The 22,208-nt window shown below is 56.7% G+C and overlaps 1 protein-coding gene across 1 annotated transcript; it reads right to left on the bottom strand.

Annotated features, from left to right (window-relative positions):
- Positions 1–2,208: 2,208 nt before the first annotated feature.
- LOC123821919 (BRI3 binding protein) lies at positions 2,209–19,590 on the bottom strand. Its single transcript, XM_045843656.1, has 3 exons — positions 19,246–19,590; positions 15,305–15,407; positions 2,209–7,143 (listed from the first exon to the last, which is right to left on the bottom strand). The coding sequence occupies exons 1-3, from the start codon at positions 19,450–19,452 to the stop codon at positions 6,722–6,724; spliced, it is 732 nt and encodes a 243-aa protein (XP_045699612.1). The 5' UTR covers positions 19,453–19,590; the 3' UTR covers positions 2,209–6,721.
- Positions 19,591–22,208: the final 2,618 nt, after the last annotated feature.

Here is a 22,208-nt window from a genome sequence, read left to right as displayed (position 1 = left end):
TTACAAGCAGGCAAAGCCCGCTCTCATAAACCTGCCCGACTCTGTTCCTTCTCCTCCACCTGGCAGCACGGAGTGCTCGCGGCCTCCGCCAGGTGCGCCCGCGCCAGTTCCCGCGGGCTTCCGCCGGCCCCTGCCGACGCTCAGCCTGCAGCTCAAGCGCGGAGCGCTGGGAGGAGGCAGCGGCGGAAGGATCCCGACCACACGCACGCACCACAGTTAGCCTGCACGCTGATTGGCTAGTGGAGCGCTGGTCCCACATCGGCTGCCGCACAGGGGTTGAGGGCCAACCAATCGCTAGTGGCTCCGTTGTATGGGTCGCGCCTCCCAGCCAATCTGAAAGGAGAGGTAGAAGAAGGCGTGCCCAATAGGAGCTGGGCAGCGGGGCGGGGTCGCCCTTCAACCGTGAAGACCCGCGCGCTGTCACCTTGACGACCGGATGGGTACAGGACGAGTCATCCTGCCCCAAATGCTGGTCTCCCCCAGTCTCGATATAGTCACCCTTGACGTCGCTGAGTCACAGCCTAGAGCTTGGCTCCTGTGGGACGAAAGCAGGAATTTGCGTTTGGGACACGGTCACTCTACCATTTGTATAACATTCGTAACATTTATACTCAGATATGAGTACATGGGGCTCCTAGTGAGACCCAATGCACTTGGGGGGTGGGGGGCACCCCACGAAGTGCAGAGGGAAGGAAATGACAAATAACCGGGGTCACAGAATACAAAGTGGCTGAACCAGGAAGCGGCCGCTCGCCCAACACCAAGTATCTGACACCTTGACCTTGGACGTCAGCCTGCAGAGCTGTGATAAGTGCTCCTTGTTTAAACCCTCCAACCTAGGGTATTTTTGTTATAGCAGCTCAAATGGACTAAGGCAAGGACCTTTTTATGCCTTTTTTACCGAAGACCAGGAGCATTTGTTTCTGTGGGTTATATCTACCGTTCAGAATTAATAATAAACTTAGAAATAATTACCAAATTAGAAATAAAACTTGAGCAACACATATATATATATATATATACACATATTCATTAAAAATAACAATGCTAAGCCCATTACATGTTAACATACACATATTATTTTTATGAAACTCACTAAACCAATGATGGCCGTGACCCAGGCAGCTGGCGTGGTGGAAGCTGGCGACGCTCAAAGGAGGCTGGACTGGGGTGGGACCTCTGGCTCTCGTTGCAGAGACAGGCGTTGTCCCCTCGGCCAGCACAGCATCGCCTGGCGAGGACTGGCTCCTGTTTCATTCATTCCTCCGGGTCCCCATCTTCTGCCCCAGCGTGCTGTTTCATTCAAATCTTTCTTTTTTGATGTGTTCTTGCAAAAAAATGGTTATTTTAATCTCTCATATTTACTTCACTTATGGACGGTTTTCCTGTCTCACTCTGGTTCCCACCGTCTCGCCAGCATGGCTGCCACAGCTACTGGCTGCTGCCTTCTCTGCCTGCTCGTCTCCTGGAGCTGGGCTGGCCAGGCGGCGTCCAAAGACGGTCACAGCGACTAGCCTCGCACCGTCCCCTGGGGGCCCCTGTGAGACTCTCCTTGCCATATAAATGTACTCAGGAGCAATATTGTTGGCCATAGTGGATTTAACTTGACTTTCTCTTGTTACATTTGTTCCTGAATGTTGCTGGGAAAACCATTTTTAGCACACACAAAGTTATCTCTCAAGAATCTTGGCTCCGGGTGGGGCTGGAAGGGTGGTCCTCAAAGCCCTGCTGGGGTGCCCCTAATCCGCATATAAAAATACAGGATGCCTGGTTAAATTTTTGTTTTCCATCCTCACCCAAGGACATGCTCACTGATTTAGAGAGAGCTGAAGGGGGTTGAGGGAGAGGGCGAGAAACATGGTGTGCCTTCCATGCACACCACCCCCCACCCCCGGACTGTGGACCGAACCTGCAACTCAGGCATGTGCCCTGACCGGGAATCGAACCCGTGACTTTTCTGACTATGGGACAGTGCTCCAACCAACTGAGCCACACTAGCCAGAGCAGAATGCCTGGTTAAATTTGAATTTCAGATAAACAACAAACACATTTTTAGTGTAAGTACATCCCATGTGCTATTTGGGTCGTACGACCATCTCAGAGGGGGAGCAGACTCACAGAATCCCCCTTACATGACCGCTTTGGGAAAACCCCACATATGCTTGGCCGGAAGTGATGAAATATATTTAGGGAGTCCGTACAACGAAATTACAATAAACATTTATTGAGCTGTAATTTTCACAGTATTTTAATTCTGTTCTGAAATCAGTCTACAAAGATCTCTACATTATCACCAAAGCCAGTTATTCAATAAATAACAGGAATGTATCGCTTTGCCAAAAAAAAAGATTAAATTAAAAAAATAAGCCTTATACATTTATGTCTATACACGATATTTGTAGAATCAGTTTCTCAAAGCTCATGGGGCTGAACTGTGCACACCACGCATGTATACACACACACACACCACTGTGTTCAGATCGGACGGATTTATGTGAAGCGTCAAATTAAATGCTATATCCGATTCATAACCAGGTACACAGAATCAGAACCGAATCGTGAGTGCACTGCTGACAATGGGCGCCGGACCTCACACGTACGACTTCCGGTGAGGAGGAGGGCGATTGCTTCAGCGACTTTGAGCTGAGCGTCGGTCACTGACTGTCACTGTCACAAGGAATCAATTTAATTTACAGTACTCAGAGGTTCCACACACATGCAGATATTCAATTAACACTAAAACCTTTAAATCTGCAAAAAGACATTGGAACATATGGTCACGAACGTCCCTAGCTGCCACAGGTGTTCAGTACGTGACGCAAGTGACAATCAGCTTAGATGCCGGCACAGGGGGAAATCTGGTCCTGCTGCACCTGCCCCACGGCAAGCCATCACAGAAGAGAAGAGGGCAGAGTTCGAATGAGGACCAAAGCCTGTCTGTCTCAGATATTGTACATCGTACCGATGGGTGCCTGACACTAACTTTAAAGGTACTGCGTTAGATCCTGCAAAAGATACATAATTCCATTATTCACAGGTGAGGGGCAAAAGTCCAACTGCTCAGACGGCCATAAACAAAAACTCTGCAGAATAGTGATCGTAAAAAATAATAATAATAATAAAGTGGGGGCGGGTGACAGCCGGGCGGCCGAGGGCTGCGTTTCTGATTGAGTCGGCCACTTCCAACCCCAGCAGGACGAAGGCGGCGGGCACCAACCCCTAAGGCAGATGGATGTCATTCATCAAAAGCATCTTAAGCAGCAGGCAGCATGGAATGAAGCCATGTAGGATTTTTAGAGTCTGTGTTGGCTGTCTGACACGTCACTCCTAATCTCTCGGTAAGGCTGCTGAATCAGAGACAGATGAACAGCCAAAGTCCCTGCGGTCCCCTGAAGCCAGCCCTGGTGGGTGCCCAAAAGTCGTGACCCTCCCAAACACACACCCTGACCCACACGCGCACCCAGCAGTGGATGCCAGCGCAGCCCCCGGGGGTCCTCTCCCTGCCCACCCCGCCTGGGACAGGCTGTGTGTGGCCCTGCGTGGCGTGCTGTGCCCTCAGGGACCTGAGGATTAAAAACCTTTCAACGGCATTAACCCCTTTGTGACCTGGTGTGGTCACCTTTATAAATTAAGACCCTGGCACAATTCACAGGACAAGCTTTCAAGTTCTGTTGCTGCACGTTCCTTCCTGGAAATGACACGGGGTACCCCTGAAACACGAAGCAGAGACCCCAGGAGGCCGGGAATGCTGACTGGTGTCAGGAAATGTATTTAAGGGATTAGGGAAGGCTCTGTGCCCCGAAAGCATCTTTTTCTCGAGTGTCAGGTAAGACAACATTCTAAACATCGGTCCCCAAACATCCACACAAATCCAGCGATTGGGAGACAGTTGGTCCTTTCCTTTTCTGGACTAGATTCTGTTCTTGGTGTTTACTGTGATGCTGAAGTATCGGGAAATTAACACTGATGGTTTAGAAAACTGAGTCTCACTTGGGACAGATCCGCGGTCATCTCGCCGGGATGTTTCTACACCACATGAACTGGAGTGTTGCACTGATACATCCCACAGCCCTGAAGATATAAAAAGGGTCTCTTCAAGGTATGAGATCATGGTACAAAAATACATTTCTCCACGTACAAAAGAGAGGAAAAAAGAAAGAGGAGTGTGTGGCGGGGAAGGCCAAATACCCTATATGCTTCCATGGAATGGAGAAAGAAAAATAAAACCCAGCTCTCTGGGGGTTAAGAATATGCCCAAACAGAAGTCAAGTTTCTGCATTAAAAAGCAAGAGTCCTCAGCCCTACCATGGAGGATTTCCATCGGACTCTCAGACGAGGCCCTACCCTGAAGTGACCCCCTACTGAAGCGAGGCTCCCTCGTGACAAAGACAGACAGACACCCGTCCCTGGAGCACATCAGACTGTAAAAGGGCCTTCAGACCCCACCCAGTGCCCGCGGGGTAGGAAGGGTACGAAGTCTCAGCCGCGATCTTCAGTTATGCTGGTGGCTGGCTGGGGGGTGGGGGGGCTCCCTCGGTTTTCTGAGAGCTAAAACGGCTTTCTTACCGGGACCTGAGGCCAGCACAGGGCCCTTCAGGGTTCAGGTGCGAGGGCGGGACGGGGAATGGAGTGACCATTACACCCAGGCCAGAGAGAGTTTAAGACTTAAAAGTTTTCTGCAGACCTGGCTGGTGTAGCTCAGTGGACTAAGCACAGGCCTGCGAATCAAACTGTCACTGGTTCGATTCCCAGTCAGGGCACATGCCTGGGTTGCAGGCCAGGTCCCCAGTAGGGGGCGTGCAAGAGGCAACCACATGTTGATATTTCTCTCCCTCTCTCTCTCCCCCACTTCCACTTGCTCAAAAAATAAATGAATAATATCTTTAAAAGTTCTGTGCAGAACGTGCCAATGTCCCCCAGTCAGCATACACAAAGCCATGTTTTGTACCTAAGCAAGCTGAATGCACACACAGAAACGGGAGGACCCGGGCGCCCCCCTTCCCCCTGGGAGTCGTCTGTACTCAGTGCTAGAACACGTCCACCGACAAGTATCTCAATGGCAAAAGTGGCTGGGCAGCCGCAGCTGGAAAGCCCAGGCTGCAAGTGCCCAGGGACACACACCTGCCCCGGCAAACCCGAGGAGCGAGACCAATGCAGGAGTGCTGGACCCTTGCTGTGCACCTTAAAAAGAGACGTTTCCTAACTATCCCTCAGAAACCCCTGCTTCCGTTTTCCAGCTAAAACCTCACAGGAGCACCGCACTGGAGCTGGCAGGGGCTGAGTTATCTGCAGCGTGGACCACAAGGCCTTGGTTCTGCCTGATCAGACAGGGAGGGGGCTCGGGCAGGGGCTGCCGGGACTCGGGGGTGCGCCAGGGAGGGCTGCAGAGACCCTGGGGATCCCCAGCAGCCTTCAAAACTATGTTCAGCAACAGCTGGGCTTCCTTTCCGTGTCCTGTTTTCTGGGGCATGCCAATACGCCTGGGGGTCCTCAGGGGGGGCACTTCCACCAGCCCCTGATCCCAGCCGTCCAACCCACCCACCCCCGCCCCCACCACGCAGGTGCCCGCAGCTGTCTGCCCTGCTTGGACCTCTCTCTGCCCCCTGGAGACCACCGCAAACGACACGGACACCACAGACCCCCGACAGAAAGCCCCTAGCAGGTGTATCGTAAACATTTCAGGAGAAACAATTCACATCTCCTCCCAGGCTTGCATCTGCTGCTTCTAGTTCCTGAGATGCTCTGTAAGCCGCGCTGGGCCTGCAAGTGTTATCACCCGCCCCGGTTCGTCTTCCCTCCAAGGTCCTGAGCCACCCGACGCCGAAAGGCAGCAACTAAGCAAAAGAGCCCCGGAGAGCCCCAACAAGTCCTCCCCACACAGACCCAGGCGGCAGGCGGCGAGGCGAGCGCAGCCGCGAGATCCCCGGGACATCACGCCTGAGGACGTTTCTTTTCCCGGCCCTGGAGTTCTTCCTTTATCACAGGTGGAGCTTACCATGCAGCCAAGCACAGAAGGGGACGGGGAACCCTTAGCAAGATTTCTACAAATAAGGATTTCTTCCCTTGGAAACGTCATCGGTGGGGGCCTGGCCGGGGTCCCTACGCCCCGAGAGACGCTCGGTTTCATCCTGCAGCCCAGCTGCCTACACTCAGAAGCGACAGCGTTCATCCGCTCGGTCGCCATCAGCCCAAAATAACATTGACACACGCACTCACCTTGCAGGGACGTGAAGACGATGCACACGGACCCTGCCCCCGACACCCCCCCCCCCGCGGACACAGACACGTAACTCCACTAAAGCGTCGAATCAGCACGTCCTTCCCCCTCTACGTAAAGGTTTAAGAAACTCGACTCAGGTCTGCCTTTATTAAAAAACCTTACAAAAGATGTATTTAAATGCTTGAAAAAATTAACTTTATGCTCTATGCAGATAAACTTCTCTGACTGTACAGCTAATAGGGTTATCTCCTTTGTGTAAAAAATATCTCTCCCACTCACAACACCTGGCAGGTGGCTCCACGTCGCGGAGCGGGTCCTCGCTCTCGGAATGCGTCCTGAGAGTCCGCGCGTGGCCGGAAACACCCTCACAGAGCGCCCCTCTCTCTTGCCCAGGAACGTTTATTAAGATTGTTTGGGGTTCGCCGTCCTTTTCTTCCTCCTCTTCTTCTGTTTCCGGAGAGGGGGCGCCGGGGCGAGGGGACCCGGCCGGCTGGCTGGTTGTCACTTGCTGTTGGCGCGGTCGAGACTCTCCAGCACGCGGCTGAGGCGGATGTTGAGGACCCGGACCTGGTTCTCCAGGTGCTCCAGCTTCTCCTCCACGCTGGGGCCGCCGGGGCCGCCCCGCCAGTAGCAGCCCACGGGCCCGGTCATGAAGTAGACGGCCACCACGAAGCACAGCGGCAGCACCGCGCCCTCCGGCTCCCCCTCGTACTTGTGCAGGATGTACACGCAGGACATGGAGAACAGGAGGACGCGCACGATCCAGAAGAAGCGGCCGAACACGGCGTGCAGGACGCTGAAGGTGAAGCCCAAGGTCAGGGACAGGAACCAGTAGGCCAGGAGGATGACGCCGACCAGAATGATGGCGCGGGCGGGGCTGCTGGCCACCGAGGCGGGGTTGAAATACTGCGACATGTTCGAGACTGCAGGAGAGAGGAAAGGGGGACAGTGGCCGGTTACAGGGAGTCGGGTTTCTGTGCAGGCCGGGCTTGGGCAGCCCAGCACACCTGCTGGGCCCTCGCGACAGCCCCAGGAACTGAGCTGCCCCTCGGACCTCCGCGCTAAGGCCCGGGAGAGGACAGGGTCAGCCTTTCAGACTGCCTGCCCGATGGGTGTAGGTCGTCCACCACAGCAGGGCAGAGCCTGCAAACTGCCCTTCCGTTTCCTCCCCTCCTGCCCTCCGCAGCAACCAGTGCCCACCGTCAGGCGGGACACACGCTGCCCAGGATGAAGGCACTTCCCAGTCTCCTCCTCCATCACTACATGACTAAGCCGTGGTCAAGAGAGAGGGAAGCAGACCCGTTTCTGCGATAGCTTCGAGGGTTTTTCTTAAAGGTAGCAGGATTGTGCTCTTTACTCTTCTTCTTCTGCCTGCTGGGATGTGGATGCGATGGCAGGTATGGGAGCAGCTGTCATGGGCCATGAGGGAAGAACGGTCACCTACTGGGGAGCAGTGAGATGAAAGGTGCCTCGGTCCTGAGGACGACGGGCTACAAAGCCTCCCACCTGCCTAACCACCTACCTGTGAACTTTTGCACAAGAGAAATAAGCTTCCATCTTGTTTAAGCTGCTATTATTTTGGGGTTTCCTTTTTTAAAACTTTATTTATTTTTAGAGAGAGAAGGGAGGGAGAGAGAGAGAGAGAAACATCAATGTGTGGTTGCTGGGGGCCGTGGCCTACAACCCAGGCATGTGCCCTGACTGGCAATCGAACCTGCGATGCTTTGGTTCGCAGCCCACGCTCAATCCACTGAGGTACACCAGCCAGGGCTATTTTGGGGTTCCTTACTCACAGCCACACCTAATGGTAACTGGTACCCACACACAAAGTTCCATCCTAAGCATGGAGTGACATGGAGGAGTTGCATCTTCCATGTGCCCAACTTCAGAAAACACTCAAACAGAAAGGTTACAAGAGCAGTAAAATCGGTGCCCCTATGGAAACCAGCTAGGTTTCCCAATTCTCTCTCTAGTCACGTGTACTTTTCTTACCCACCCATTGAAAGGTGAACACTCCATACTTCAGCGTGGCCCCCCCGCCCCGCTGTATTGAGATATAACTAACCTATGGCGCCACATATGTTTATGGTGACAGCACGATGACTCACACCCACTGCGACAGGGTCACCGCGTGCGCTTAATTAACACCCACCACCTCACATAGATACAAAAGAGGGAAAAACTGTCTGCCATCCTGAGAACTCTTAGGGTCTAGTGCTCTTGTCACGGCCTCTCCGCACAGCCTGCAGCTCGGCTGGCCGTGGCCGTGACGTTGCACCCGACATCCGAGTACTTATTTGCCGAGGGCCGCACGCTGTTCCTTGCGGCCACCTCCGTCCAACCCCCATCCGCCTCACCAGCCTCTGGTAGGCGCACATCTGATCTCTTCTCCTGTGGGTGTGGGATGGCCCCCCGCCCCCCCTCCAGATTGCACATGTACGTGAGATCACACAGCACTTGTCTCTGTCTGCACCGTCTCGCCCAGCACGACGCCCTCAGGGCCCATCCATGTGGCCAGAAACGGCAGAGTCCCTTCATGTGATGGCGGAGTACTACCCCACCGCGTAGCCACCACAGCTTCACTGATGGACGCTGAGGCCGTTTCCACGTCTGGGCTGCTGGTGACCACGCTGCAACGAACGCGGGGTGCAGGTGCCTCTTAGACGGGGTGTCCTCGTTTCCCCTGGACACAGAGCCAGAGGCGGAATGGCTGGGTCACGTGGCAGATCCGTGTGTAACTTCTTGAGGAAGCTCCACGCTGTTTTCCACAGTGGCTGCACCAACTCACATTCCCGACCACCGAGGATGGGGGTTCTCCTGCCTCCCTGTCTCTTTGGAAAGCGCCGTTCTGACAGGTGCGAGTTCTGATCGGACTTCCTTGCAGTCCAGGGGCACCAATCAGCGCTTTTCGTGCACCTGTTTGCCGTTCACTGTCTTCTTTGCAAAAATGTCTATTGCGGTCCAGAGCCCATTTTTTAATAGGATTACTTGTTGTTGTTGTGTTTTAAGATTTTTAATTTATTTTTAGAGAGGAGAAGGGAGAGAGAAAGAGAGGGAGAGAAACATCAACATACACCCCATATGGCAGGATACGCCCCATACTGGGAACCTGGCCTGCAACCCAGGCATGTGCCCTGACTGGGAATCGAACCTGAGACCCTTTGGTTTGCAGGCTGGTGCTCAGTCCACTGAGCCACACCAGCCAGGGCAGGATTACTTGGAGGTTTTTTTGCTACTGAGTAGTACGAGTGCTTTATGTATTTTAGAATGGTGCGCAAACACCTTTTCCCCATGTCGGAGGTTCTTTTCATTTTGTCGCTCACTTCTTCACCCGTGCAGAAGCTTTGGCGTTGGATCCGGATTATTTATTTTTGCGTTTGATGTCAAATCCCCCAAATCATCACCAAGACTGACGCCAAGGAGTGTGCCACGTAGGTTTTCCTCTGGACGTTTTGCGGCTTCCAGTCTCACGCTCAAGTCCCCAGTCCACTCCAAGGGAGTTTGTGAGTGGCGTCCGAGGGCGGCCCGGTCTCGTCCCTTTAACGTGGGAGTATCCGAGGTCCCCGGCACCGCTGACCGAAGACTGTCTTTCTTCCAGGGCGCTGTCTTGGCTCCCTCATCCAGTACCGGTGGACCGTACACGCCGGGGTCAGCAAGTTCCTGGGGACGCTGCGGCTGCTGCTGCCGCGGCTGCTGCTCTGAGGCTCTCGCTTTGAGATCTGAGGCCGAGGTACAACCCGCTCCGTGCGCGAGAGGGAGGAGCGGGGCCCCGGCTGACGCGGGACGTGACGACGCGGAGCGGCCAAGCGTGCACGCAGAGCAAGCCCCAGACAGGAAGGCTGCAGCCTGGGGCTTTCCGAGCCCCTAAAAGCGTCTGCAGGGTGACCGTCTCCTCCCCTCCCCGCAACCCCACGTGTGGTCAGAGGGTTGAGCATAAGCTCGCGAACAGCAGCCTCCTCCGGGGCTGACGGCACCCGGGGCCACCCAGGCAGGGTCCCCGACAGCCGCGGTGACGCGCGCCCTCGTGGGGCCCCCCGCGGAGGTTTCGGCAGCGCTTTGACTGAAGCGGTTTTGGCTTCGGACCTGAGCCTCACACGGAACGCCTGCGGAAGGTGAGGCGCAGCCCGGCCCTTCGGTCTCAGGACTCCCGCGAGCTTTTGTTCGCCCGTGTTCCGTCCATCTCCTGACATTCACCACAGGAGAAACTGACGTGACTTTCTTCAACGTTTTTCTCTAAACAGGCAATTTTTTCCAAGATGGGGGCTCATGGCAAAGTTAAGCAGAACCCTCCTGTGGCTCTGGGGGGAACTCCGGTCCCGGCCTCCCCTAGCCCCTGGGGCTTTGCTGGCGATCTTGGGCATTCCCGACTCCCAGTGGCTCTCACTCTGGTCTCCGCCTTCACCTTCGTCCCGTGTCTCTGGGTCCCAATGTCCCCTTCTCTCGAGGCCACCAGGCATCCTGGAGTAGGGCCCTCCCTACCCCAGTGTGACCTCATTTTTAACTGCTGACATCGGCAGCGAGCCCGTTTCCAAACCAGGTCACCTTCTGAGGTCCTGGGAGTCGGAGCTTGAACATGTGACTTTGAGGGGAACACAGTCCAACCCACAGCACGTGCCACTCAAAGACAAGTGGACGTTTTCGGGGCGGGCTTGCTTCTCCGTCTGGCCCGAGGCTCACGTCACTGTGCGCATGACCGCCGAGTCCCCGTGGGCGGTGTAGGGGAAGGCTGTGCCAGGCACCGCCAGGCACAGGCAGCGCCCTCCGCAGAGAGAATCGAGACTGGGCGGCTCCTGGAACCGCTGGAGATGTCCTTTGTGGACAGGGGCCCCTGCGTAAGCCTTTGTGAGTTTCCTAGCCGTTTGCCGTGGGCCAGGCGCCGTTCTGACAGCCCTGCACACATTGTCCCCAGTGCTCACGACCTGCTGATGAGACGCACAGCGTTTCCCACACGGGGACCCGGGCCCACAGTGGCTCGTCCAGAGTCCCCCGCTAGGGCAGGGCAGCACTGGAGCCGACGGCCTCCCTGGCCAAGGCTGTGCGTCAGAGCGGCCGCTGGCCCCGTGGCCCACCACGCACACTGCCAGTCCCAGCGAGACGCGCCATGTCCAAGACAGACTGGATCCCGAAGACCGGACACCCCCACAATGCAGGACGCCTCAGTCGTCATTTTCCACGTTGATGACAGGTGGAGAGGACAATGTTTTGGATCGTGGTCACGGCAATATCTTATTAAAATTCATTTCACCAGTTTCCTTTCTCAGTGTGACGAGGACATGTCACCTGGCATAGGTGGCTGGCTGCCTATTCCTGTCAGACCGCCCTGGGCTAAGACGTCTCCGTGGTGACAACACCTGGAACGTTCTGAAGGAGGAAGCTAGGGGACCGTGCCCACGGAAGGACTGTACCAGACCGTTCAACCCGGGAGCATTTCCTGTCGAGCCTTGTGCACACTTGAACTTCTAAGCCCAAGACACAAATCGCAAAGGCCTTCGGATGCTGTGAAGCCGGTGCGCCAGGTGAAAGGGAAGACACCGTGACACCGGGGTCTCCCCTCCCCAGTGTGGACCAAGGTGGGCGTCCACTGCCGCGTGGCCCCGCTGCGAGACGTCTCCGATTCTGGCCCCGTCCAGACACGTGGACGGCCGTCTCCCCTCCGTATTTTTTTGGCCCGAGCGGCACGCAATTCCTTGCAACCAGGTTTGTCTCTGCAGACTCAGGGCTCGGGGGGGACATGCCGACAGCTGAGCGCTCCGGGCAGGCGGGGAGCGCGGGTTCCGAGCGGGATTGCACACAGTTGCTGCATCTGGGTTATGCGTTGGCTCAGCCTCAGTCCCAGGGGGGCGCCGGCGGCAGCCCCAGGGGCTGCAGGGCACACAGCCTCCTCTCAAAGGGCTGCGTCAACACCTCAGACTCTGTGCCCGAGCAGCGAGGCGACCCCATCAGCCTCAGGGCCCCTCGGAGGTCGAACTCAGCGGTTCAAGGCTGCAGGTGGTTCCAAGCGGCTGAGGGGAACGACAGCAGGTGTGACCCGGGGCTTCGGGCTCCACCTCCAGCCCGGGTCAGGCGGGGGTGTCGGAGGCCAGCAGGACGCCTCCGAGGGACTCTGCAGGGACAGAGCTGTATCGGTTTCCTGGGGCTGCTGTAACAAACAACAGCTCCCGGTGGCTTGAAACAGAGTGATTTCTCTCCCCGCTCTGGGTCAAGGTCGGGGCGGGGCGGGGCTCCCACTGCAGGCTCCAGGGGAGGCCCTGCCTCGTGTTGTTCAGCCTCTGGAGTGACGCGGTGGCCACGTCCCTGCAGGCTCTGCCTCTGTGGTCGCAAGGCTGTCTTCTCCGGGTGTTTCTTGGTGTTTCTGCATCTAGATGCCCCTCTTCTGATAACAACAGCAGGCGCCGGGTTTGGGACCCACCCCGATCCGGACGGCGGCATCTTAACCTGACCGCACCCACCAAGACCCCGTCCCCGGGGGAGGCCGCCTGCACCGAGGCAGGGCCTTTCTGGAAGGACACGGTTCACCACACCTGCAGCGCAGCGGCAGGCGGCAGTCCTCCAGCGGCAGTCAACGCCAGGCCCCTCAGTGCCGGGGCAGAGTCGGGGCGGAGGGTGCAGCTGGAGGAGCCGGGCAAGACCGCAGTCTCTGGAGCTGGGATTCCAGAGAGGAGACCGCACCCCCTGCAGCACACTCGGGAGGTTACAGCGGACCAGTGCCACAAAGCAGTGGTCCCCAGGCCCCCAGGCCACGGACCAGTGTGGGCCCTGGGCGTGTTAGGAACTGGGCCGAAAGGGAAGTTTGCCTGAGCCCTGCCTCCTGCCTCTCCATCCCCCACTGCGGAAAAACCAGTCACTGGTGCCCAAAAAGGCTGGGGGCTGCTGCCATAAAGAGAACAAAGGGACAGTGTGAGAACAGATGTGGTGGCTTTACTTGGGGTAATCAGGGTGGACCCCTTGGAGGAGGTGTCATGTACAACAGGCCCAAAGATGGAAACAGCTGAGCAGACAAAGGGCTGGGGAATCGCTCCTGGCAGAAAACACCTAAAGGGACTCCCGGAAGGTGTGAAGGCCAAGACACGTCCAAGAACAGGGCAGAGGCAGAGGCTGAGGAGATCCTTGGAGCGTACAGTCCTCACACAACCCCTGTGTCAATTCCAAGTGCAACCGGAAGTCACTGGGCAGTTTAGGAGAGGGACTTGACCTGATTTATGGTTTTTTGTTTAATTACTCTATGCAATAAAAATAGTAATTAAAAAAACCACCCTGGCTGATTGGCCAAGAAGGGACCACAAACAGCCCGGGGAGAAACCGCACTAGGAGGTGCTCGGGGAGAGTCAGCCCGCCGGCCAAGGCCGCCCTCTCCAGCAAGGCCCGCTGGCAACACCAGCCTTGGCTCGGGTCTGTGAACTTGGATTTCCAGAGCGCCGTGGTTCACGACAAGAAATATGTATTTGAGCTTTGTCCCTGTTTCTGGCACAGGGTTCCTAGAGCCCAGGGCATTTATGTCCCCAGGGATAACAACAATAAAATTGTCCTGATAATTCACACGGGGTTCCTTTCGACCACACCTGCGTTTCTTAACGAGGCGGCTTTCAGAAGCCCCTAAAGGTGGCGCTGGTTGCCAGGGGAAACGCCCTGTGGTTGGAGGGCGGGACCGGTCCATCCCCTCTCCCGCCGTTTTCGGGGAGGGGAGGGGAGGGGAGGGGAGGGGAGGGGAGAGGGGCTGCAGGTCGGATCGGTCCGGTCCCCCACGGCCAGGCAGGTGATTTCCTCAATGGTGCCCACGTGATGCAGGGGCTTCGGGGGGCCTTCCGGGGCCGTGAACTCAGAGAGCGGAAGTTCCGAGCCCCTCTCCCGGACCCTGCCCCCTGCGTCTCTTCCATCGGGCTGCTCCTGGGTTAGGTCTTGCAATAAGTTGGTAACCTCGTGAGTAAACGCGTCTCCTGAGTTCCGTGGGATGACCCAGCAAAGTCATCGGAGCGGAGGAGGGCGTCGTGGGACCCCCCGAACCGCAGGGGGCGTCTGTCAGAAGCCTGGGACGCCCTGGCAGTGGGGCCGTCTCGCAGGACAGAGCCCCCAGCCCGTGGGAGCTGACGCGTCTCCAGGGGGTCACGTCAGAACCGAGCTCCGTCTGTGGGGCGGCCGGCCAGCGTCCGAGGAGATTGGAGTTTGCTGCCCGGCGGTGCGATGTCGGAGAAAGGGCCCCCCCTCCCCGAGGACAGGGGCTCTCCGTGCGGGGCCGTTTGCCCAGACGGTGTGGTGTCAGGGAGCCAGGCAGAGGGGGTGCACGTGACCTGCCCGAGATAACACCCTGAGTCTCTAGTGGGCTTCCCTGGTAGGTGACACTTCACGCAGGTAGTGTCACAGCTCATCGCTGGGGAACTAAGTGTGTCCTGGGCGACTCCCCCGGGAAAGCTCCGGAAGCTGCAGCCTGGTCCCCTCCAGACTTCATCTCTCGTGCCTCTTCCCTTCGTGGATTTTGCTCCGTGTCCTCTCACTGGCGTATATACCAGACATGACTATGACCCCACGCTGGGCCCTGGGAGCCTTCCCGGGGAGTCACCGAGCCTGGGTGGGGGGGGAGGTGGCCTTGGGGACCCCGACACGCCTCCAGACTCCCTGGAGGGACCGGCAGTAGCCTGGACCCGGGCCATGTCCTTGATGTCCACGGTCCCAGCAGCAGCCTCCGGCATCCAGAGCAGAGCAAGTCGGCTGGGCCCGGGGGTCACACGCCACTCCCTCGGACCTTCTGATGACTCCGTGAGCGCCTCACTCTCTGAATTAAACCCCCTCCTGCTTACGGGACTGGAGCAGTTCGGTACGGACACCAGAGGACCCACCCCCACTCCACGCAGTTGGCCCGGAGACAGACACCGAGACGCTGCCCCTGGCACCTCATCCTGAGTGGCACCTGTGAGTCTCAGCTCCGACGGACCTTCCACGTAAGCAACTACCACAACAGGTGTTTATTCCGACCCGCGCTGCCCCCCGCAAGGCGCGTCTCGACCACCCACTGTGGGTACCCGGCCCACCTGAAGAAACCACCGGAATAAAACAGTGCCTTGAAGGACCCCCGCCCAGACCGATACCTACCGTCAAGTCCCAAAACATCCAAGATCTCTGTCCACACTTTCCACACGGTGTCCAAAAATATATCCACACCCAGCACGAACCTCTCGGTCAGCCTGGTCAAGAACTGCAGAAACAAGAGGAAGGTCGTTATTCACTCGGCCAGCGCTGCCCTCTCCCAAGTTCACGGTCGACACGCCAGCGGGAAAACAGAACCACCACGGCTGCCACCGCAGCCGCCGGCCACCGTGAGCGGCCGAGGAGCCCAGGGCACTGATGAGCTGGGACCAATTGTCGGTGGGCCGAGAACTGAGCAAAATCTGGGCTAAAGTCCCTCCGGCAGAATAAGCAATGCACCCACGGGAGACAGGAGCCGCCCCTCAGCACGGCTGCCTCGCTCCCGGTCTGGGTGCTCCCAGAACCCTCTGCTCACCCTCTGTCAAAGCCTCTGCCTTCCTCTGCCTGATCTCTCCTTTTTATTTTTACTTACTTATTTTTCAGTTACAGTTGGTATTACAGTGCATGTCAGCGTCAGGTGCACGGCCTAGAAATTAGATGTCTATAAACCTTGTGAAGCAGCCCCCACCCCCGTAAGCCTGGTGCCCACCCCCGCACCACCCGCAGTCAGGACAATATCACGTCCCTGGCTCACCAGGCGGATCGAAGCCACGCCTCCCTGGCCCTCCCAGGCTCCGAGCCCCCTCCCACCGCAGGGCCTTTGCTCATGCTGTCCCCTCGGCCCCTGGCACTTCTCCCGCAGCTCACTCCCCCGGCCACGCCTCTGCGGTTACTGCCAGTCCCACGGGGGGGGGGGGGTGTGAGTGTGGACGCTCAGAGCTCCCCGCCACCAAGTAGCCGAACTCCAGGTCCTAGGAGCGCCGCCCCTCTGTGCCTCGGGTCCCTCCTCTGAGGAACAGGGGTGCCAGCCGTGGGCTAGGGCCGCCCACTGCGCCTGCTACAGCACCCCGTTCTTTCTGCTCACCGACACCCAGTGCTCTGACATCACCACGTCCTGTCACCGCTGCCCGTGCACACCCCGGTCCCTGGGGGCTCCTCCGGAGGGGACGCTGCACCCGCCGTGCGCTCCACGGAGCGGGGGCTCTTTTAACCGCCGCAAAGCGCACGGTCCACTGGCAGGAAGGACGGTCACCATGTCTGCGACTGTCGCCTCTGGTCGTCTGGTTCCAGAACATCTCCATCCCCCAGAAGGAAGCTCTGTCTCCCACGAGCAGCCACTCCCCCAGCTGCCCCCCCCCAACTTTAGCAGCCGCCTATCCGCTTTCCATGTCTTCGGGTCCCCTGTTCTGGGCGTCTCACGTAGACGGGATCGCACGGCACGTGACCTTTGGGTCTTGCTGTTCGTCCCCAAGGCTCGCCTGTGCAGCCGGACTTCATTCCTGTCCGTGGCTGAACCGGCCCCCCCACGTGACCGGACCACTGTTTGTTTACCCGTCCGTCAGCCGACAGGCATCCGGGCGGTTTTCCACCTTCCGGCTAACGTGAAAGGTGCTTTTGTGAACGCTCGTGTCCGAGGCGCTCAGGACTTTTTAAATGCATGAACGACCGTGTCACTGCTGCCAGACGAACCCCTTCCCTGTACAAACACCTTCTACCATTCGCTGGAGGCCCACTCGGCGCCTGGTACCCCTCATCCTGGCCGATCACGTTCAGCCCCCAAGTCACCTGTCTCCTGCACACACGGGCGACCCAGAGGTCAAGCGAGTGGCCAAGGTCGGTGAGAAGCAGAGCCGGGGTCCCGGTCCATGTCTGCCGGTCAGCAAGGCCCGTGCGTAGGCAAGTCCCAGGCTGGCGAATGGGGTGCTGCTTCAAACACCCTCCACCTCCACGGCCCGCCGGGAACCACAGCTGCCAGCCAGCCCGGGTTTCCTCTCCTTAGGATTAAGGAGACGAGCCCCCACAAGCCTGGCTGGTCTGGGCCACACTCGGCAGGAAGGAAGATAAGTCAGGTCAGCCTGGTTCTAGAAACTGCCCGGACTGGAGACACCGGGAAAGGTCCCGAGGCAGGAGACCGTGGGCGCCAGACCCACGCTGCCTGGGTTCAAATCCCGGTTCTACCACTCAGCCTCATCTGCAGCCAGTCCCTTCACTACCCTGTGCCTCGGTTTCCCCACCTGTAAATTAGACACAGTGACAGCATCTACCTCCTAGGACTGTTCTCAGGACTGAGTTACTCGACTAATGCAAGCACTCAGCACATTTCAATCAGGCAGCAGAGTCAGCGTTACAATCACCTCCGTCAGAGGCTCGAAGCCCGGCTGACCGGAGAAAGGGTCTGACCTCGAGCCTCTCGGAGCCCTCGCCAGCCACAGCTGCCTCACTGACGCCGGCCCCGAGGTGAAGCCCTCGCGTCAATGTTTTGTGTTTCACAGCCGAGGGCCTCAGGTTCTCCCAAAGAACCGTCTGCTGAGACACAGGCTGCAGCTGCTCGTCCTGCATGAAGAAGTCACACTCTTTTTGCTCCAAGACAAATGCTCTCTGCTTTCAAGAGGCCCAGGGCACAGACTGGCCTCGTCCGCACCCCTCAGGCCCAGGCAGACCCAGGGCAGCCTGTCTGCACTCAGGTGTCTGCTGGTGCCCCCCCACCCCTGCTCCCCCCCGACCCCCTACAGAGAGCTCACTTGCTCCAGAACCACCACCCCCACCCGCACCACCCGGCCTCCACAAACGCTCGGGAGAGGAGGGTCAGAAGTCAGTCTTCCTAACACATTAGCCCGTCTTTCCTTTCGCCCAAGGAGGATGTCTGGCCAGTCTGATTGGGGTTTCATCGTTCTCCCCCCACAAATCTCAAGTACCAGAAAACTTTTTTTTTAACCCTGAAAGCCCTTCCAGCCCGGTTAAACAATGTTGGCTTGTACCCTGGCTAAACTATACCTAATAGCAGCTGACACCAATTCAGCCATTGCTCTGGGCCAGGAAAGTACTGACCACCCACCACCACGAATTCGCAGCGGAAGGGACATGAGCAACCCCACTTAACAGGAGGAAGAAACTCAGACACTTGCCTGAAGCCAAACAGTCTGCAAGTGGCAGGGCCTGAACTTGAACCCAAACTTCTCTCCATTCCGAAGCCCCAGAGCTAGCGCAGACAAAGGAATTAACAGCAGGGTGGCAAAGGAACCATACACCACAGGCAACCGTCCCCATTCACTTCCTCTTTTGGAGAACTACTGGTGAACTCTGGCCCCAATGGCGGGCCCATCCCACCCAGCTCCAAGGACAAAGCTGTGACCCAGGGGGAGCCGGCATTCTCCCTGAGCTGCTCCGGAGCTCTCCACACCATTCCAGGGGCTGCAGGCTCCTAAACAGCTCCACAGGGAACGACCGGCTCCGAGTGAAAGGCCCCCCACACAGTAGGCACTCGGGGGGTTACAGTGCCAGGCGTCCAAAGCAACAGAACAGCCCGCTTCTCTCCATTTTTCTTGTAAAGAAAAAAAAGCATAAATATCTTCAAATGACAAAAAGAGAGGGCTACAGGAGCCCAGGGGAGGTGCGAGTCTAGAGGAGACCTGGGGTGGCTGGGAACAGCGTGGGAAGAGGCGCACGGGGGCAGGGCGCCCCTGGGGTAGCCAGCATGGTGCCTGGCTCACAGTAGGTGCTCATTCAAACGTGTAGAATGAATGAATGAGAGGCGCGGCCGGCGTCAGCGCAGCCCCGGAGAGGCCCTGGCAGCGGCGCCCTACGGGGCAAGGTCCAAGGAGAAGGGCGACGTGGAGCAGGAGGCGCCCCGAGGCCCTGCGCCCAGGCCCCGCGCCGGAACCCGCCGCCAGACCCGACACTGGCCGGGCAGGCTCACGGGTGCAGGCTGAGCACCCCTGTCCCAAGCACCCCTGTCCCTGATACCCCCCACCCCACGCACCGGAGGCCGCGTACGGCCCAGGCCAGCCCCGGCGCCAGGTGCGCGGCGGCCGGGGCAAGGTGACCGCGGGTGCTGGCCCAGAGCCCACCTTCTGAGCAACGCGCACATTGTCCTCGCCGAACAGGCTGCTGACGCTCTGAGAGAAGGTGTTGACGGTGCGGCGGTAGCTGTTCTTCTCCGTGCCGCCGCGGCCCCTCGCCCCCTGCGCGCCCGGGGCCAGCATCCCGAGCAGCAGCGGCAGCAGTAGCAACAGCCCGGCCCGGGCCCGGGGCCAGCCCGAGGCGCGCGCGCCCATCCTGGGGCCGGAGCGATGCGAGGACAGGAAGAAAGGTGAGGGCCGCACGGAGGGACGCCGCGACTCCGGCGGGGACCGCGTAGGCGCGCTAGAGCACCGCGTGCAGCGCCGTTGCCCGTCGCCGCCAATGCGCCACCTGCCCCGCCCCGCGCGCAGAGACGCGACCGCCCTACCCACGCCTGGCCCCGCCCCCGGAGACAGGGACCCGCCAACGACCCGGCAGGAGCAGTCGCGACCGGTTTTAGGTCGCTTAGTCTCCCCGCTCCCGTCCTCCGCAAGCTCTCCCTGACCTGGTGGGGTCTCAACCTTTTAAAGTTAATAAATAATAATAATTTTTTTTTCTGTGAGAAGCAACCCAAGCCTGGAAAACTTGACTGCAGTTGATTGGAAAACACGAACTACTATGCATATTATATATATCACTGAGCTGACCAACGGTACCCACTAATCGGCCACGGTTGCCGTTGGCAAGGGCCCCAGCTCGTTCATTCATTCTGAAATGTTTAAACAAAGGGAAAGCGTCTAGCATCCATTCCTCTTGTCCTTCCTGAACGAACTCTATTTCAGAGTTGCAAAACAGCCGAAAGTTTTTTTTAGAAAAATCAAGCTAGGAAATGAGGAAGGAGTATGAGAACTAGAAAGTCATTCGACAGCTGTCAGTGAAAGGACAGATCCAGGAGACCGTCATCCAGAGATGAAAACCAAGACGTTGGTGGCGAACTGGAAAATGAAGGGGCTCACGTTGTCCTGACCTGGGCCCTCCGATCTTAGTAGCAGGAAGTGTCAGCGCCGCCTGTAATGGGTTCCTGCCAAAGTACTTGGAGCCATAACCTGATCTGGCCTCTACACAGAAGCAACAGTTTACAGGAAATACGGGGAATGGAAGAGAAAATTTAGAAAAGCAGAAGCGACCCGCCAAATCCGGAATGGGGAGCTCTCTACAGGACCAGGGACCAGGTTATTCCATATGTAGATGGCACACAAAGGGGCGGGGCAGGGGGGATTATTGATGTTTAAAGAGCTGAGAGCCATGGCAACCAAATGCAGTGCAAGGGCCTGTTTGCACCTGAAACCAAACCAACCCTGTCGAACCAGGCATTTTTTGAGACAACCCTGAAAATGAAAATTTTTGCCAACCCAATGTGTGAAAAACCATACCATGTTTCTGAACTTACATTTTTTTCTGGATTCCTGGTGACGTTTTCATATATTTCTTCGCCATGTATTTTATCTTCTTTTTTTAAAGTAAACTTTTTCATTGAAGTATAACCTCTAGAAAGAAATACTCCAATCATAAGATGTCTCTCCGTGAATTTAAACTACACACCGTCACCAGCACGCATTTGGAGAAACGGACATTGGCACCTTCCCAGAAAGGGTCCTTCTGTCCCTTCCCATTCACTGCGACCCCCTCCAAAATTTAGGGGATCCGTCTTGCCTGAGTATGAACTTTATGTAAATGGGATCGCAAGTTCTGATTGGCTCCTTTTGCTGAACATTATGAGATACATGTTGTTGTGTGTATATCTTTTTTTTCTTGCAGTATATAACTAACTTTCTTTCCTTCCTTCCTCCCTCCCTCCCTCCCTTCCTTCCTTCCTTCCTTCCTTCTTGGTAATGGAGGGAGAAAGGGGGAAGCACATCGGTGTGCCCTGACCGGGAATGGAACCGGCAGTTTTTCACTTCGCAGTAGAACACACAACCCACTGCGCCACACCGGCCGGGTCTAGAATGCTCTACATTCTCCTGGAGATAATCTTTTGGTTTACATTATCTTAGAAGAAAATATAGGGGAGTGCTCTATGACCTACTTAATAATTTAAAGATGGGCACACTTTTTATTTAATGAAATAAACATATTTAAAGATACTGGACTGTGTCATCCTAAGCAATTAAAAAATGATGAAAACCCATTACAATTACTACATAACCTTTAAACGTGTTCCTATGCATGCCACCCAAATCCTTATGCATCGCCTGTGATTTTGTAGGGGTCTGTTTCTGTTTTGGGGCAGGAGGGGAGTTCATCCAAACTCAGTCACACTCTCCGTTCACTCATCCGCTCGTTCTTACGTTGGGCAGCTGCGCACTGCACACCTGCCCTGCGGCCAGATCTCATTCTCCAGTCTTCAGGTGTGTTTCCCGGGAGTTTTTAAAAACAACTCCATCCTTTCCAGAATCCTGAAATAACGCCTAGAGCCCCCACCTTTTGGTGCGATATCAAATATTTGCCCCTAACAAGTTAACGCTTTTAACAGGGAAAGAAGGCGACACTGTATAACCGTTCTGTCTGCAAGATAATTACAGGATTCAGAAGATGTGTTATTTCTGAGTGCGCTGCACACAGTGCGATGTGTAGTGAGAGTTTTTAAAGCTAATAGATACCTTCTCCTCCTATTCTTCCGTCCCTGCAATGGAAATATTTAGTGGCTTTTTACTACACGACTAATGTATGTTGCAAGAATATCAGAAAATGCAAATGAGAAACAAAAAGCAGTGAAGACACTTGTAATTAGGGGCAGGGTGATGTGTTTAAAGGTGACAAAACACTCTCACTCCTAAGGAGCCAAATCAATAGTAGTAAATAATTCAAATTCAGAGACTCAGGCTACACCAGGTGAAAACAGCCTCCTGTTTGAATTGGCCCCGCCCCACTTCCAGCCCGGCCCCGCCTTTCCACAGGGCCCCGCCTCCGGCACCACCCCCGGCGCGCGGGTTAGTCCCAGCTCTCGCGAGAGCTCAGCCCGGAAGTTTTC

Source organism: Phyllostomus hastatus, unplaced genomic scaffold, assembly GCF_019186645.2.
Source record: "Phyllostomus hastatus isolate PE091 unplaced genomic scaffold, TTU_PhHast_1.1 phas_contig_1162, whole genome shotgun sequence".
NCBI lineage: Eukaryota > Metazoa > Chordata > Mammalia > Chiroptera > Phyllostomidae > Phyllostomus > Phyllostomus hastatus.
The sequence above is the reverse complement of the archived record's forward strand: the minus strand, read 5'-3'. Positions and strand labels throughout refer to the sequence as shown.

Bases quoted from the DNA above. Each gene is read 5' to 3' on its own strand.
- LOC123821919 (XM_045843656.1), bottom strand. From the start codon at position 19,452: ATGGGCGCGCGCGCCTCGGGCTGGCCCCGGGCCCGGGCCGGGCTGTTG. The intron at 15,408-19,245 runs GTGGGCTCTGGG...TTGTTTCTGCAG, and splicing joins ATGTGCGCGTTGCTCAGAAG to TTCTTGACCAGGCTGACCGA. The intron at 7,144-15,304 runs GTAGGTATCGGT...TCTCTCCTGCAG, and splicing joins GGATGTTTTGGGACTTGACG to TCTCGAACATGTCGCAGTAT.